Raw genomic sequence first — 12,983 nt, forward strand, 5'->3', positions numbered from 1 at the left:
TAATTAAAACGTAAAAGCCACTTCCTTCAATTTCCAAGTGTCTAACATGTAGTAATAAGAGTTAATTAAATATAAAGACAGAGAGTATCCAAGAAAAGATCCAATTCACTATGATCTTTATCTACAGCTAACATGACCAATCTCTCACATGTCTGAAAGACTAATTTAAACAAGAAAGATTATATATCTGCAAATCACTTCCAAGAGAAGAAGAAAAAAAGTTGGAACATCGTGATATGAAGTGTTTTTGTCGGCATTAACTTAGAATCACTTAAGTCAAAAAAAAGTCACAACCATTTTCTCCAACTAGTTGATCTGAGCTCACCAGATAAAAACCTTGGAATGCTCAAGAGACTGTTAACCCTCGTCAATCCTTCCAAAGCAGACCACTCTTCATCATCTTGTGCAACCGAGATACATTCCGCAAGTGTCATTGTCATCATTTTCGACTCAATCCCGCAACTCTCAGGGATTTTCTCGTCTTTAACGGGGACAATCTCATCCTCCTCCTTGCTTGTGCTGTTAGTGACACTCTCTATAGACTCTTCTTTGGGTGAATCCTTCTTTACATTGGTTGAGACTTCCATGGCTACTGATGAATCTTGTAGAAAGAGACAGACTACTGTACAGTCATCGTTCTTGGAAGTTGGGTACTTGATTCTCCATGATCGTACCGCTGTGTCCACTAGAGCTCGAGCCGCTGTGCTTCTACTAGGAGCTGAGGCAACGATATCAACAGCTTCTTTGTTCGACAACACATCCCATACCTTTAATACAATTCAGAAAACACAACATTTTTCAGCTCTAAAGATTTGGAAAATGTTTGCAATTTAGTGGCTAGTAACTGAAGATTTAATTTACCCCGTCGCTAGCAAGAATAATGAATTGGTCTCGTTCCGTTAGGCGGCGATAGTTGATATCTGGAACAGAGATTAATCCGTAATCTTTGAGACAAAAGTCTCCAAAAGCTCGAGCCATTGCTAAACCAGGTGAATCACTGTTTGGTAACCATACACGAGCTACCTCAGGCTCGTCTTGCAATGCAAAGACTCTTCCTTTACATTTCTGGATTCTCGCTGATTCACCTGACAGTACACATAGAAAGCGAAAGTTGAGAAACTTTTGCCTCTGGCTTCTCTCAGAGTTTAATATCATGGTTTGTAATAAAGTACCTGGCAAATCCGGTTTTAAGTCTATAGTTAATTGTACAGCGAGCAAAGCATTGTCTTCGTCTCTTGTGGCAAGAACGGCTCTCGAGTCACCAATATTTCCAACCACCAAATCCTCACCCTAAAAGAAATCATTATGAACAATTACAGCAATTAATATACAATCGATGATGGTCTTTTGGTTACAAGCAGATCTAAGCTGAGAACCTGCTTGATCAAAGTGACTGAAGTTGTTCCGCTGCAGAAGCAATCAATAGTTGGATGCATTTTCAGCTCTTTATCTATCTGCTGACAAGACTTGAGCATCGCATGTTTAAGAGGCAGATACATCTCCGGAAGTTCATCGTTGTTCACATTTGGATTTAACTCACACCATTGCTCATCCATAGTAGTAACAGACTCAGTTTTCTGCACTTGTTCAGACTCAGTTGTCTGCACTTCTTCTTCCTCTGTACATTTGATCTGAAAACCATTGGCACCAACTAAGCTGCTTTGATCTGACTCTGAGGTCATTTTCAACTGGGTTAAGAGTGTGAAGGGCAATGTATCTCGGACTTTCTTGGCAACCATATGACCAAATGGTCCATGTCCATCGAATACACCACAAAACACTGTATCGTCTCTCGAACAAAAGTTCTGGAAAGTGAAGTAGTTTTCATAAGTTAGAAACTTGTCTTGATATGTGAATGTAACACAAAAGGAAGTAAGCAGAAATAGAATCTAAGTGTCAAGTAACTAGTGGTCCCTGTAGAAACAGGTCAAAGACTCAAGACAGCACAAGAACAACACAAATGGCAAAACAAAGCCACCTCAATCTTCAAAGCACTAAGCTTTGTAATGGTCCCAGAAAAGTGATGAATCATTCCAAGTTTCTCTCTCTCTTACTAAGCACTAGCAACAAAAGATTAATGCAATCATGTTCTGAAGATCCATTTGATCTGTAACAAAACACATCCAAACAAATCAAGTAGCTTCCTCATACATTGAACAACATTTCTCCACCAAAATACCCTGAAATTGTCCTCTTGAGTATTGATAAAATCCAAATGGGTTGCAAAAAAGATGAATTTTTGGAAAGATAAAAGAAACGAACCTCAAAGACGAGCATGGCGTCTTGGTTAGTCCCTTTCTTGCCTTGCTGTGTGTAAAGACATGCAATCTTACTTGAACCATTCGAAACCAAACGACCCAAAACCTGTGGAATCCCTTCGATATCGCCGCCACCCTTTAAATCTCTCGGCCGCCGCCATCTTCCGGAGCCTGATCTCTCCTCCACAGTCTCCGCCGTAGTGGCGGTGGAGCTTGCTTCTCCAGGTTCCTTCCCAGTAGTCCTATCTACTGAATAACACAGACCCATTTTGAAAATAATCCGAAGAAAAAAGAGCTCAAAGCTTTTAAAGAAAAAGTTCAAATTTTTTAAATCGCCGATTGAAGAAATCTACGATTTTTCTGGGGGTTGTCGGCAATGATTACTTGCTCGGCGAAGAATAGAGCGAAACGAGAAAAACGAAATCCAGAAAAGAGCTTAAAAGGCTCAAAAAACGAAACTTGGCATCTAGAAAATCCACACTACTTTAGCTTTTAGTTTTAGCTTTAGCTTTAGGGACCTCTGGTTTATTTTCTCGGGAAAACTGCTATTTTCTCGGGTAAAAAGACTCATACTTTTGCATATTGCGAGAATTAAAAGGAAAAAAGAGAAAGAAAACAGAACATCACAATCTGTTCAAATCAGATTCTTGTGAACTGATTTAGGATTACTTGGAAACAGCGACGCTAATACTTTCAGACCCACAACAAAGACCAACGTTTACTACTAACTCCACTTCTGGATAGAGAGAATTACCAAAAAAAGTTCATAGAACAATTGAGAGAGAGAGAGAAACGCAATGGTCAGACAAAGGTCATAGTTTGGTTCCGCACGTGAGATCTTTCATTTGAGTGTTTTTTCTTTTCTTTTCTGAACAATAATAATTGTGGGAAAATTTGGTTCTTGGCTGCATCGTATCATCCATTTCACCCGAAAATAACCCAATTACGTTTTGCCACGTGTCAAAGTTGTCGTCTGTCTGTGTGTAATGGTTCGAATTTGATTGTTAATTAATGGTTAGTTAAGTATTCACAATTGATCAGCCACAAGTCCTTTTCTGCCTTTATTAAACCTAAATTCTGATTTCTGAAGCCAGCCAAGTTTTGGAAAAAAATATAATAACTCCGTTTTGTCTTTCTTCCAAAAAATGATATAATTGAAGTATCCACTTGTGTTAACCTTTAACAAATTTTAAAATCAAATAAATGTTGATAATATCTAATGTGTTGTTTACTTGATTTGGCCTTTTGGGAAGTACATAATTACTAACCAATTGGGGTTTTCAATTTTGGTATGAATTAAATCGTTTTAATTTATACAGATTGAACAACCTATGTTAATCACATCTTCATATATATGGTATAAGCATCTAATCTATAACACAAAATATAAATAAAGATGTACACATATGAGCAGCATTAAAAGAGAAGCAATTATGACTGTAATAGAATTCACGGATTGTGTGCTGGCCAATGCGACACGACGACAAGTTTTAGTTGTCCCACTGACTTGTTGAGAGAGAGAGATGCATTCATTCACACGCATCCAAAAACACATACACCCCATTAGTTTATCAAGATGCTATGTTTTTAATCACCATCTCACGAAAATGTTTCTCAATAACGCTTTTTGTATCATCAATATTACACAAATCCTTATGTAACCATGGTTATAAATAGCTACCATGGTACATAATACATATTCCTTAAACAAACCTAAAAAACTAAAAAAAAAAAAAAAAAAGATAACACAGAATGATAGTAGGGACTAGGGAGTGATGTATTTTATGAATCAAATGACAAAACATCTGAAAGCAAATCTTACCTTCATTAGATGTATTATCTTATTAAAAATACTTATTGTTGATGATGAAATCAAACTTCTTTACTTAAGCACATATCTTCTCAGGCTTCTTAGGAAATCAAACCTGGAATTTTAACAGGCAAGTGATGAGTTTTACTGATCTTTGACATATAGTGGAATTGAAAAGATTGCATATAAGAACGATTGTGTTTAGTTACTCATACTTACTTGGGCGTGTTCGGTTTTGTATTTCTGAAGCTCTTCTTCTGCACAAATGAGCCTATGAACACACACAAAAACAAGTGAGAATGATGGATTTTAATCTAAACTATACAAGGAGATGGTTTCGATAGTTACCTCCATTGCAGGTCGGTTATGTCATGGAGCAGTTCTTTCTCTCTTTCGTGTGCTGCTTCAAGCTATGATTCAACAGAAGAACAGTTCCATTAAGCTCAAAAGTCTGAAGGAATGTGATTCAATACATTTTTTTCTTGCAAACAATTGCATACCATGGATTTCTCAGTTGGGGGCACAGTAGGTTGTTGTATACTTCCTTGTTCAACTGCACGTCCATCTACATCAAAGAAATAAAGGAAATTTCAATCCAGTGGCAAGGAAAAATGTAATCAAAAGGGAAAATTGAGATGGAAAAGGAGTGAAGTTGCACGAAATAAACCTGTCAACTCTCTGTTGGTGAGTACTTTCATCATATGCAAAATGTTATCCTGTTTAAGGGACAATTTCAATTATGCAATGAACTTTCATATTGTTATGAGATATATAAAGAAAGGAAGTAGCGTCTAAGAAGCAAAAGCCATACCCTTTCCAAAATATTAGTTTGCAGAACTGGATACACCAGCGGGTAAACATATGAGCTGGTTAGGTTTGGCAATGTGACATCAGAGTGAGGTAGAGAAGCAGAGGAATGTTGGCAGAGCACCTACATAACCGCAAGTAAAAATATTATTTGTTTTCATTAAGAAAACTTGAGATGAATAGTTGTGGTAAAACACATTTGATTGTTCGTCTGCAGCTGATCAAGTTGAACTCAAAACAATTACAAACCTGCATGCTGTGACTCTTTTGCAGTATTGGCGAAGGCGCCACCACCTGATAAAGAGATAGCGAATACAAAGGAAAACCTCACAAACGTGATTGATACAAGAAAGCTCTTTTTTCCTCTTAAAACCAAAAAAAAAAAAAAAAAAGTTACCTTCTCGATGTCGAGATTTTCAGAAGTTACTTTAAAACGCCCTCTTTGCTGCACAACTGGCGGCTTTGATTTGTCATCAGATTCATCTAGGCTTGCTGATACCGGGACAAATTTATTTAATCAGAAATGCATTGATCCACATGGATGTTTAGAATGGATTTCAAGTATAAAGAAATTTCTGTAAATGCTTACATGCTGCTTTGGGTGGTTTAACAGCCATCTCCGTTGGTACGTCATCTCCTCCCACTGTAGGATGTGTCCCATTGCAGTTTGACCCGTTTTGAAGCTGTTCTTGAGTTTTATCACTGGGAAATCCACAGGTTGATTTAAAATTCAATGTCGCATGTAGAGTATATGTATAGTCAGTGAATACGAGCTTTGAAGTCAATTTTGAGTCTAGAGTTCTTTTTTTACTTCAAGTTTTTAAAGACTTCAAGAGGCAGGTATTGGTTAAATAATAATACTGGAAATCTGAACCAAAAAAAGGCTCTTAAAATAACCGTGCTTAAAGGACTAACCTCTCTCCTTTATTGGGAGCACCATTTCCATCTGCCAAAACAGAGCTCCCTGCTATAATCTCTGTTGGTTGATTGGTTGGGATTGATGTGGCATCCGTTGGTTTCCCATTGTTTGCATGCGTACTACCAACATGTGTATTGTTTAAAGATAAATCCTCATGACGGGGGGAGGAATATACGTAGCTATCATAACTGGGGCTGGCAAGACTTGAATCATCATCAGATTTATCCCTGACCAACCAAAATATTAGTTGCTCAGTTTATTCATCTGTAGCAGTTCCAGATAAGTACATAACGATATGAAAATTCCAAATAGACAATCACAGAGTTTAAAATTAGGAGATCAACCTCGCGATACTTAGACTTCGGTGAATCAGAGGTTGGAGATACTTATTAGTTATTTGACCAGTATCCTCCTGCAGAGATGGTTACAAAGAATTTAAACCTCGACTAAATAACAAACGAAGATGAAAACAAGGAAGCATTTCTGATACTGGAAATTTCCAGAACATCTAGAAACATGTTCTCTAGAAGTTGAGAAAGATTCTACAAGAGGACACCTGAATCTCCGATTGTGTATCCTGTGAATCTAGAGCCTGCAACGAAGTTGCACTTCCCGATAAACTGTCCGAAAAGCCACAGTCCATGTCCTGGATCTGATGGAAATAAGAGCATCATAATATGAAGCACTGTGAGCTTTACAGTTGACTACCTTTTATGGGTCAGAAGAGACAAAACATACCAATGAAGCCTGGGCTTTCATATCATCAAGATTGAAATTCCACCCGCTGATACCTCTCTTATATTCATTCTGCATGGTACTATGACAAGCGTTTAAAGGCTAAATACTTTGCAGAACAAGTTAAACTAAAAACCAAAAGCTAGAGACTCAAAACAAAGATAAATAAAGCTAAAAGTGGAAACTGGAAACACAAACCTGGGACAATTCTTCCTTTTCTCCATCTGCCATTTTCTCTTGTGCAAGCATATCTTCTTCCTTTCTCTGCATGCAGAAAGAATATTCCCATCAGATTTCCCCATGAGATGCTGATTGATAATATTCAACATTATAGCTACTGGCTATCTACTTAGATCTACATATCTAACCTTTATTGCCTGAACACGATTAACAAGATCTGGTAACCCATCCAGAAGTTTTCGTGCAATGTAATCGCTTGATCTTGCTTGCTTGAAAAAGGAGTGCTTTAACAACTTTTTTGCAGACGGGCGTTTGGAAGGGTCTTTAACTAGACAACTGGCGATCATCTGCTTGAAAGACTGAAAATACCAGGAAGAAAGGCAAAATTGAGATGACAATAGCCAAACATTCTGACCATAATATATAGTTTTAAAACCGAGAATATACCCTGGAAAACTTCTTATCTCTTTCGTAATCCAGCCCTGGTGGTGCATTTTGCAACGTCATAAGCAGAACCTGAAAACATATTTGGTTTAGATAGAAGCAAAACTTTTGGAGATGAAATCCAGGTATCACAGGCTATGAACCTTCATTGGTGGATATTTAGAGAAAGGAGCGTGACCATGAGCAAGCTCTAGCCCAGTTATACCAAACGACCAAATATCAGCCCTGAAGGAGATGCTCCAAATAAGATATACTATATATTCATCCAATAAGCGAATAAATAGAATGATATAACTTTGTATAAGGCTAAACTAACTTGAAGTCATAACCATGTAGCTGCTCCATGACTTCAGGTGCCATCCTGTGACAAGAAGAAATAGTAGTAGGTCATGCACATGAGAACTAACCTCAAACACTGTTAATGTCCTCCACACAAAAAAAATATAAGAAGGTATTGGGGGCAGTAGTTAGCAACTAGCGTGGGTACTTACCAGCAAGGTGTTCCAACAAATGTGTTCCTTGTCCGTTGCCTATCACCTGAATCAAAGAGACAGGCAGATACACCAAAGTCTCCCAACTTGACTGCACCTCGAGCACCAAGCAATATATTCCCAGCCTGAAATGAAAACATAAAGATATAGTCACAACGTGTAAAGTTGACAGAGTCATTTGATGATAAACACAATTCAAAACCACAAGATTACAAAGTAAGATGAGCTAAAAGAATTGCCAAGTGAAGTGAAATCCAGACAGGTGGAATAACTGACTTTGACATCGCGATGAATGTGGCCATGCTGATGGAGATAGTCTAATCCCTTCAAAGCTTCACGCAATATAGTAGCTATAATAGCTTCTTCAAAACCATCAGGATATGCAGCTTTTAGAATGTGAAGACAAGAACCACCAGACATGTATGGCATGATGACCCACAAATTGTGATCACTAACAAAGGAACAATGTGACTTCAACACATTGGGATGATCAACAAGCATCATCGTCTGCGCTTCACGAGAGATGTTGTTCTGCCCCCAAATCAATAAAAAAAACGTAATCACTTTAGATACAATGCAAATTACAAAAACACAAAAAAAAATCCAGATTCAGAGTCAGAGAACAAGAGAATATATATAATCACCAGATCGCAGTTATCGCGTTCAAAATCAAGAATCTTAATAGCAACGACTTCATCAAACGGAATGCACAAAGCACGATGCACTAGAGCACTAACACCTTGTCCAATAAACTCGTAGAGAGTATAATGCTCTGGTCCAATTGGATACTTCTTCTTCTCCATTGTCTAGATCCTTTGGTTTCACTGAAACCACAATTCAGAAAACTCAATATCTTGTTTCAAATTCCAAATCTCTTCAGCAACAAAATTAGGGGAGAATCAAAGATTACCTGGAATTGAGAGGCGGAAACAAAAACGCAGCTGGTTACAGTGGAGTAAATCTACAGAATAAATTCAAAAAAAAAAAGGGAAACAAATAAGATTCATAAAAAACCTAAATCTCGTCGCAATAACTATTCGCGTAACGGTGGGAAGCGAAATTAAAAACAATATTAGTACCGGGAAAATTACGACACCCATGTAAAATAATCAAGAAACAAATTAATGAGAAGAGTGAGAGAAAAGGAAAGAGACAGATATCGTGCTGATGAAGATATTGAACGATGATGATGATGATGATCTTCTTATTAAGTTTTTTTGTCTACTTTCTATCAAAATTTTCTGGAGAAAGAAAACGAGAAAAAACGAGAGAGAATGAGAAAGAGAGAGTCACAATCGGATCGCCGCTCAAATGGGGAGAAGCTTTTTGGGCTCTGTTAAATTTGGAATCCCGCCACTTTAGGTCTCTTTCTGCTTTTTTGCCCTTTTCTCCCTTCAAATTTCCTTTTTTTATTGCTATTTATTTTCTTTTGTTAAAAAAAAAAACTGACCGTCTACGTCTCATTAATTGTTTAACCTAGAATGGATAAGGAACACTTAATCAATTTGATTAATTTTCTGGTGAAATAACCGATTCCGGTTTATGAGCTTTACCAATGCAAGAAAATTCAAAATCGTAATTTATCAATCAAATTTCTGAATTTGCACCAAACCAACCGGTAGAAACCAGATGAAACCGGAGACGCTACCTAATTAACCCAAAATGTATGATATCAGCACAACACTTCATTTCTGGTAACGAAATTGAGAAATTCGGGATTTGGGCTAATACCAGAGAAGCCATCGGTTTTCCTGAACCAAATAAAACCGGTCTCCACCTAGTGTATCTTACTTATCACCGGAAAATCCGTGTTTTGGCAATTAATCACAACAACATAGGAACATGTTGGTTAGGATAAATATCTATCGATTACACTTTATGTTTATCCCTCGAGAATTATGTGATCACACTTTTGTATCTCTCTGCTTCAATATCTATCACAAACGTAACAACCGCCCCCATCGCAAACGGAGAAAATAATATTCAAAACAAAAAAAGGACAAACTAAGTCACAGAGAGAGAGAGATCAAATCCCACACATTAATTCACGGAAGATATGTAATTCAACGTAAGAAAAGAGCCAAAACTTTTTCGAAGAAGAGATAACGTTTTGTGAACTCAGTCTTCAAAGTCACCTGAGTTCTCCAATAGATAGTTAGCTGCCAATTCTTCATTTCGGTCACATGCGAGGAACGCTTCTATTACTAAGGCTCTATCAAATCCCATTGCCTCGAGCTGTTAGATAGGCCAGAGGCCAGGGATATAGTTAATAAGGGTTGCAAAGAAAAAAGTGTGGAAACAGAGTGTTACTATTAATGGTGTTTTACCCGTTGAATCGCTTCTTGTTCTGCTGGGGTAACGTTAATGGCATGTGGCATTTCTTGCTCGGGTTGATCGAACATGTCCCCCTCCCTGATGAGTTATGTTTTTAAACTTTGTGAATCAAATTATTTAGTTTAATGAAATATCAATAAGAAGCATATAATTACATCTGACAGAACCTTAGATTACAATAAACAGATTGGAGGACTCACCCGTCAGAACCCTCATAGGGCTCATTTACTAACTGAAGAAACTCTGCCTGGTTTTCTTGAATTAGCCTCAGAAGTTGAGGGTTTTGCTTTCCAAGTTCCTGAAGCATGGGCTGGTAACAAAAGCAGTTGTTCCAACATAAGAGGTTCGGAATCAGTGAGAAGTCTTACAAACTACTGGACCAGGATAACGAAAACTAGACGAGTCTTACCTGAAGAATTTGAGGGTTGGAATGGACCATGGTGCGTAATTGTTGGAACTAATGTAATAGCAAATACAAGAGAATGAGTATATGGAGTAAATTTACAAAAGTTAGAACGAACAGTCAAAGCATGTTAATATCATCTCGGTTAATCATCCCTTGATAGAATGGCTATACCAGACAAACAATCTCCACATAAGTTGATCAAATGTGGTTCTAACCAATCTAGATGCCTTTTCATATTCACAATCGGTCAAGAATGATGAGGAGAGATCCAAATAGTTAAAAGATAAGAACTTCGCAATTTAGGGAAAATGCAGATATAGTTAGAATAGCAACCTGGTCATTGTTTCTAAGAAATTCAAGTGTCCCAAGATCTCCAGAGCCAGCAGCAGCAACTGTTTCCTGGGGAAATTAAGCCACAGAGTGAGATGGTAACTAAATATACCTTTCAATTCTATTGGATACACAATTAATACAAAAGTACCTGAGGAAATAAATCCAAAGGAGATGAGTTAGGTCCTCCAGATGCAGGTGCAACAGGGGCTGCACCGGATCCTGCAATCTGAGCCTCAGGTACTGGCACAGCTACTTCAGCAGTTTGAGGAATTCCCTAATATAAGAAAAAAATTGTCAATAATTTCATCCTTTGAACCTTTAGCGAATAATGTTACAGAGAGAGCCCATACAGAGTACAAATAATCCACTGCTCTCTCAGGGTTGTTATAAGCTGCACGAAGTGCACGAGTAACTGTTTCTTTGTCCCAACTTCCACCTCCCATTTCCATTATCTGTTGGACCATTTGCTCAAGACTACTACCACTAACTAATGTTGACGCAGCTTGTCCATAGGTGTCAGTCTGTGCCCTGCCACACCATTCAATTGTGGAGACTATAATGTATTAATGAATCCACAACAACTAAGTTATAAAACTTATACTAGAGGTCAAACATGGAAACTTTTGGAAAACCATATAAGGGGCAAAAGGCAAGCCCTGCAAAAGAAAAGACGAAAGCATAGACACTAGAAAGAGAGAGAGAGAGGTAGAGAGAAAAGAGCTCTAAATAATCTCATTTTCCAATTATAAACTTACGCCGGTTGTTCTTGAGCAGGAATAGGTGAAGCAGGAACAGGTGAAGACTGGGTTGTAGATGGAGCTGCAGGCTGGTTTTCCAAGACGTGTTTGTATTAAAACAACCAGTATAACAAGCTGCTCATCGCATATTTCAACAAATAAAATATATGCAAGAAAGTTACCTTAGTCGAAGATGTGGTAGCGGAAACAGGCTGTGAAACAGAAGAAGTCTGACACACTAAGAATCATCAGAATAAGCCAATGATGTGAAAATATGAGAAATAAATAAATTACCTGAACCGAAGCCTGACCAGCTGAACCTCCAGATTTGCTCTACAATTCATCAATAACCAAAGGAAAAGACAATGTCAGTGCCATTACAAGATAAATGATGTTTCATAGGTAGGAAACAATCATGAAAGAGACATCTAGGAACATATGCCTAAAGACACTTATTCATCAGCTTTTATCCTTGTTTAAGGTAAATAAGAAGACTGATTTGTTGAAGATAAAAGAAGTATGATCTTTGCAGTAGCCAGATTTGAACTGTTACCTTGCTAAGCATAACGACGAGAAATCCTTCCTCCGTAACTTTGTTCTCCACCAGGCTAGTTTCATCTTTCAAAACTTTTCCATTGTGAATCAACAATTGCTGCCCACATGGATAATTGTCTTTTCCTTGTGAATCTTCTATATTCTTCTTCACCGCCATTATCTTAAAAACAAGCACATCATGCCCAGATTTAATGATTTGAAGACTAACATAATCAACTTGACCAAACCAGATTGGATTCGCGAGTCATAATTTTAGCAGTTAATAAAGCTATTAAACACTTATAGAATAAAAAAATTTGATCACCAAACATTCAAAATTGTGGATCTGAGTCTCTTCTATGTGAGATTCCTACTTCTCTCTACTATACTAGGCGAAAATTACGTAAACGCATGGACGAAGAAAGTAGAACTAACCGTATCGGAGGGTAAAACCCTAATTTCAAAATGACTGCCCTTGAGAGTTTTAACGGTGAGCTTCATATCGTCGGAAAAATTGAAATCGACGGCGAGATACGACGGCGGAGAGAGTGTACAGAGAGAGACAGACCTAAGAAAAGCTCAAATCAAGAGATCGAGGCCCCGACGCTAGAGAAAAGCTGACCGTAGCTAAAACAGTCTCTCTCTCTAGCAACAGAGCGTTTTGGATTTCAAACGCGGCAAGAGATCGCCATGTGCAATCCACGTGACACATGCATCTCCAATTCGGCCCAGCTGGTCACAATTCTACATGCACCAAAGAAATATTAATAGCCCAGTAAGGCCCTATGTTAGTGGGCTACGCCCTTTAAATGACATTAAATTAGACTAACACAAAACAGTTCTGGTTAGTATGAGTAATAATAATTAAGTTTTGTTGTCGGTATTTAGCAATCAATTTTCTAAGGATATACTTTGACATTTAAATCAATAGAGAGTCATGTAATGTCGGTCGAGGACTTAAAAGCCAGCTAGAATAATAACAACCCCACATGGGA

General features: G+C 37.8%; 3 protein-coding genes across 18 annotated transcripts; all 3 read right to left on the bottom strand.

Annotated features, from left to right (window-relative positions):
• Position 1: 1 nt before the first annotated feature.
• On the bottom strand, positions 2–3,152 carry AT1G79630 (Protein phosphatase 2C family protein). Of its 8 annotated transcripts, none has more exons than NM_001334906.1 (6): positions 3,013–3,152; positions 2,263–2,500; positions 1,377–1,805; positions 1,173–1,290; positions 862–1,085; positions 2–767 (listed from the first exon to the last, which is right to left on the bottom strand). In NM_001334906.1, the coding sequence occupies exons 1-6, from the start codon at positions 3,024–3,026 to the stop codon at positions 288–290; spliced, it is 1,503 nt and encodes a 500-aa protein (NP_001320219.1). In that variant the 5' UTR covers positions 3,027–3,152; the 3' UTR covers positions 2–287. The 8 variants fall into 8 exon arrangements, with proteins under 8 accessions (NP_001320219.1, NP_001319418.1, NP_001320222.1 ...); NM_001334901.1 differs by having other exon boundaries at positions 1,377–2,107; positions 2,263–2,504; NM_001334900.1 differs by adding an exon at positions 1,979–2,107 and having other exon boundaries at positions 6–767; positions 2,263–3,115.
• Positions 3,153–3,669: 517 nt separating this feature from the next.
• On the bottom strand, positions 3,670–8,997 carry AT1G79640 (Protein kinase superfamily protein; the record flags this gene model as incomplete). Of its 6 annotated transcripts, none has more annotated exons than NM_001334909.1 (23): positions 8,799–8,996; positions 8,555–8,605; positions 8,289–8,468; positions 7,921–8,175; positions 7,645–7,769; positions 7,470–7,514; positions 7,297–7,378; positions 7,157–7,225; positions 6,898–7,068; positions 6,728–6,793; positions 6,533–6,601; positions 6,351–6,446; positions 6,139–6,206; positions 5,791–6,021; positions 5,465–5,577; positions 5,273–5,367; positions 5,125–5,169; positions 4,880–4,999; positions 4,736–4,784; positions 4,569–4,633; positions 4,417–4,478; positions 4,288–4,339; positions 3,670–4,183 (listed from the first exon to the last, which is right to left on the bottom strand). In NM_001334909.1, the coding sequence occupies exons 3-23, from the start codon at positions 8,445–8,447 to the stop codon at positions 4,178–4,180; spliced, it is 2,043 nt and encodes a 680-aa protein (NP_001321529.1). In that variant the 5' UTR covers positions 8,448–8,468; positions 8,555–8,605; positions 8,799–8,996. The 6 variants fall into 6 exon arrangements, with proteins under 6 accessions (NP_001321529.1, NP_001321527.1, NP_001185438.1 ...); NM_001334908.1 differs by having other exon boundaries at positions 8,724–8,996; NM_001198509.2 differs by having other exon boundaries at positions 3,679–4,183; positions 8,555–8,997.
• Positions 8,998–9,345: 348 nt separating this feature from the next.
• Positions 9,346–12,716, bottom strand: RAD23B (Rad23 UV excision repair protein family). Of its 4 annotated transcripts, NM_001198510.1 has the most exons (13): positions 12,424–12,638; positions 12,008–12,169; positions 11,749–11,787; positions 11,637–11,684; positions 11,473–11,543; positions 11,331–11,402; positions 11,068–11,245; positions 10,866–10,991; positions 10,718–10,783; positions 10,388–10,435; positions 10,179–10,288; positions 9,972–10,056; positions 9,465–9,879 (listed from the first exon to the last, which is right to left on the bottom strand). In NM_001198510.1, exons 1-13 carry the CDS (start codon positions 12,487–12,489, stop codon positions 9,763–9,765), a joined length of 1,188 nt encoding a protein of 395 aa, NP_001185439.1. In that variant the 5' UTR covers positions 12,490–12,638; the 3' UTR covers positions 9,465–9,762. The 4 variants fall into 4 exon arrangements, with proteins under 4 accessions (NP_565216.2, NP_850982.1, NP_001185439.1 ...); NM_106614.6 differs by lacking the exon at positions 11,331–11,402 and having other exon boundaries at positions 9,346–9,879; positions 11,637–11,666; positions 12,424–12,716; NM_180651.3 differs by lacking the exon at positions 11,331–11,402 and having other exon boundaries at positions 9,346–9,879; positions 12,424–12,716.
• Positions 12,717–12,983: the final 267 nt, after the last annotated feature.

The sequence above is a fragment of the Arabidopsis thaliana genome, assembly GCF_000001735.4.
Source record: "Arabidopsis thaliana chromosome 1 sequence".
Lineage (NCBI taxonomy): Eukaryota > Viridiplantae > Streptophyta > Magnoliopsida > Brassicales > Brassicaceae > Arabidopsis > Arabidopsis thaliana.

Excerpts from the sequence above, each read along its gene's own strand:
- AT1G79630 (NM_106612.4), bottom strand. The coding sequence starts at position 2,526 with ATGGGTCTGTGTTATTCAGTAGATAGGACTACTGGGAAGGAACCTGGA. Across the intron at positions 1,806-2,262 it reads ACGCCATGCTCGTCTTTGAG|AACTTTTGTTCGAGAGACGA; the intron begins GTTCGTTTCTTT and ends TTCACTTTCCAG. Across the intron at positions 1,086-1,172 it reads CTTAAAACCGGATTTGCCAG|GTGAATCAGCGAGAATCCAG; the intron begins GTACTTTATTAC and ends GTGTACTGTCAG.
- RAD23B (NM_001198510.1), bottom strand. The coding sequence starts at position 12,489 with ATGAAGCTCACCGTTAAAACTCTCAAGGGCAGTCATTTTGAAATTAGG. Across the intron at positions 10,784-10,865 it reads CTTTGGATTTATTTCCTCAG|GAAACAGTTGCTGCTGCTGG; the intron begins GTACTTTTGTAT and ends TAATTTCCCCAG. Across the intron at positions 10,057-10,178 it reads CCCTATGAGGGTTCTGACGG|GGAGGGGGACATGTTCGATC; the intron begins GTGAGTCCTCCA and ends ATAACTCATCAG.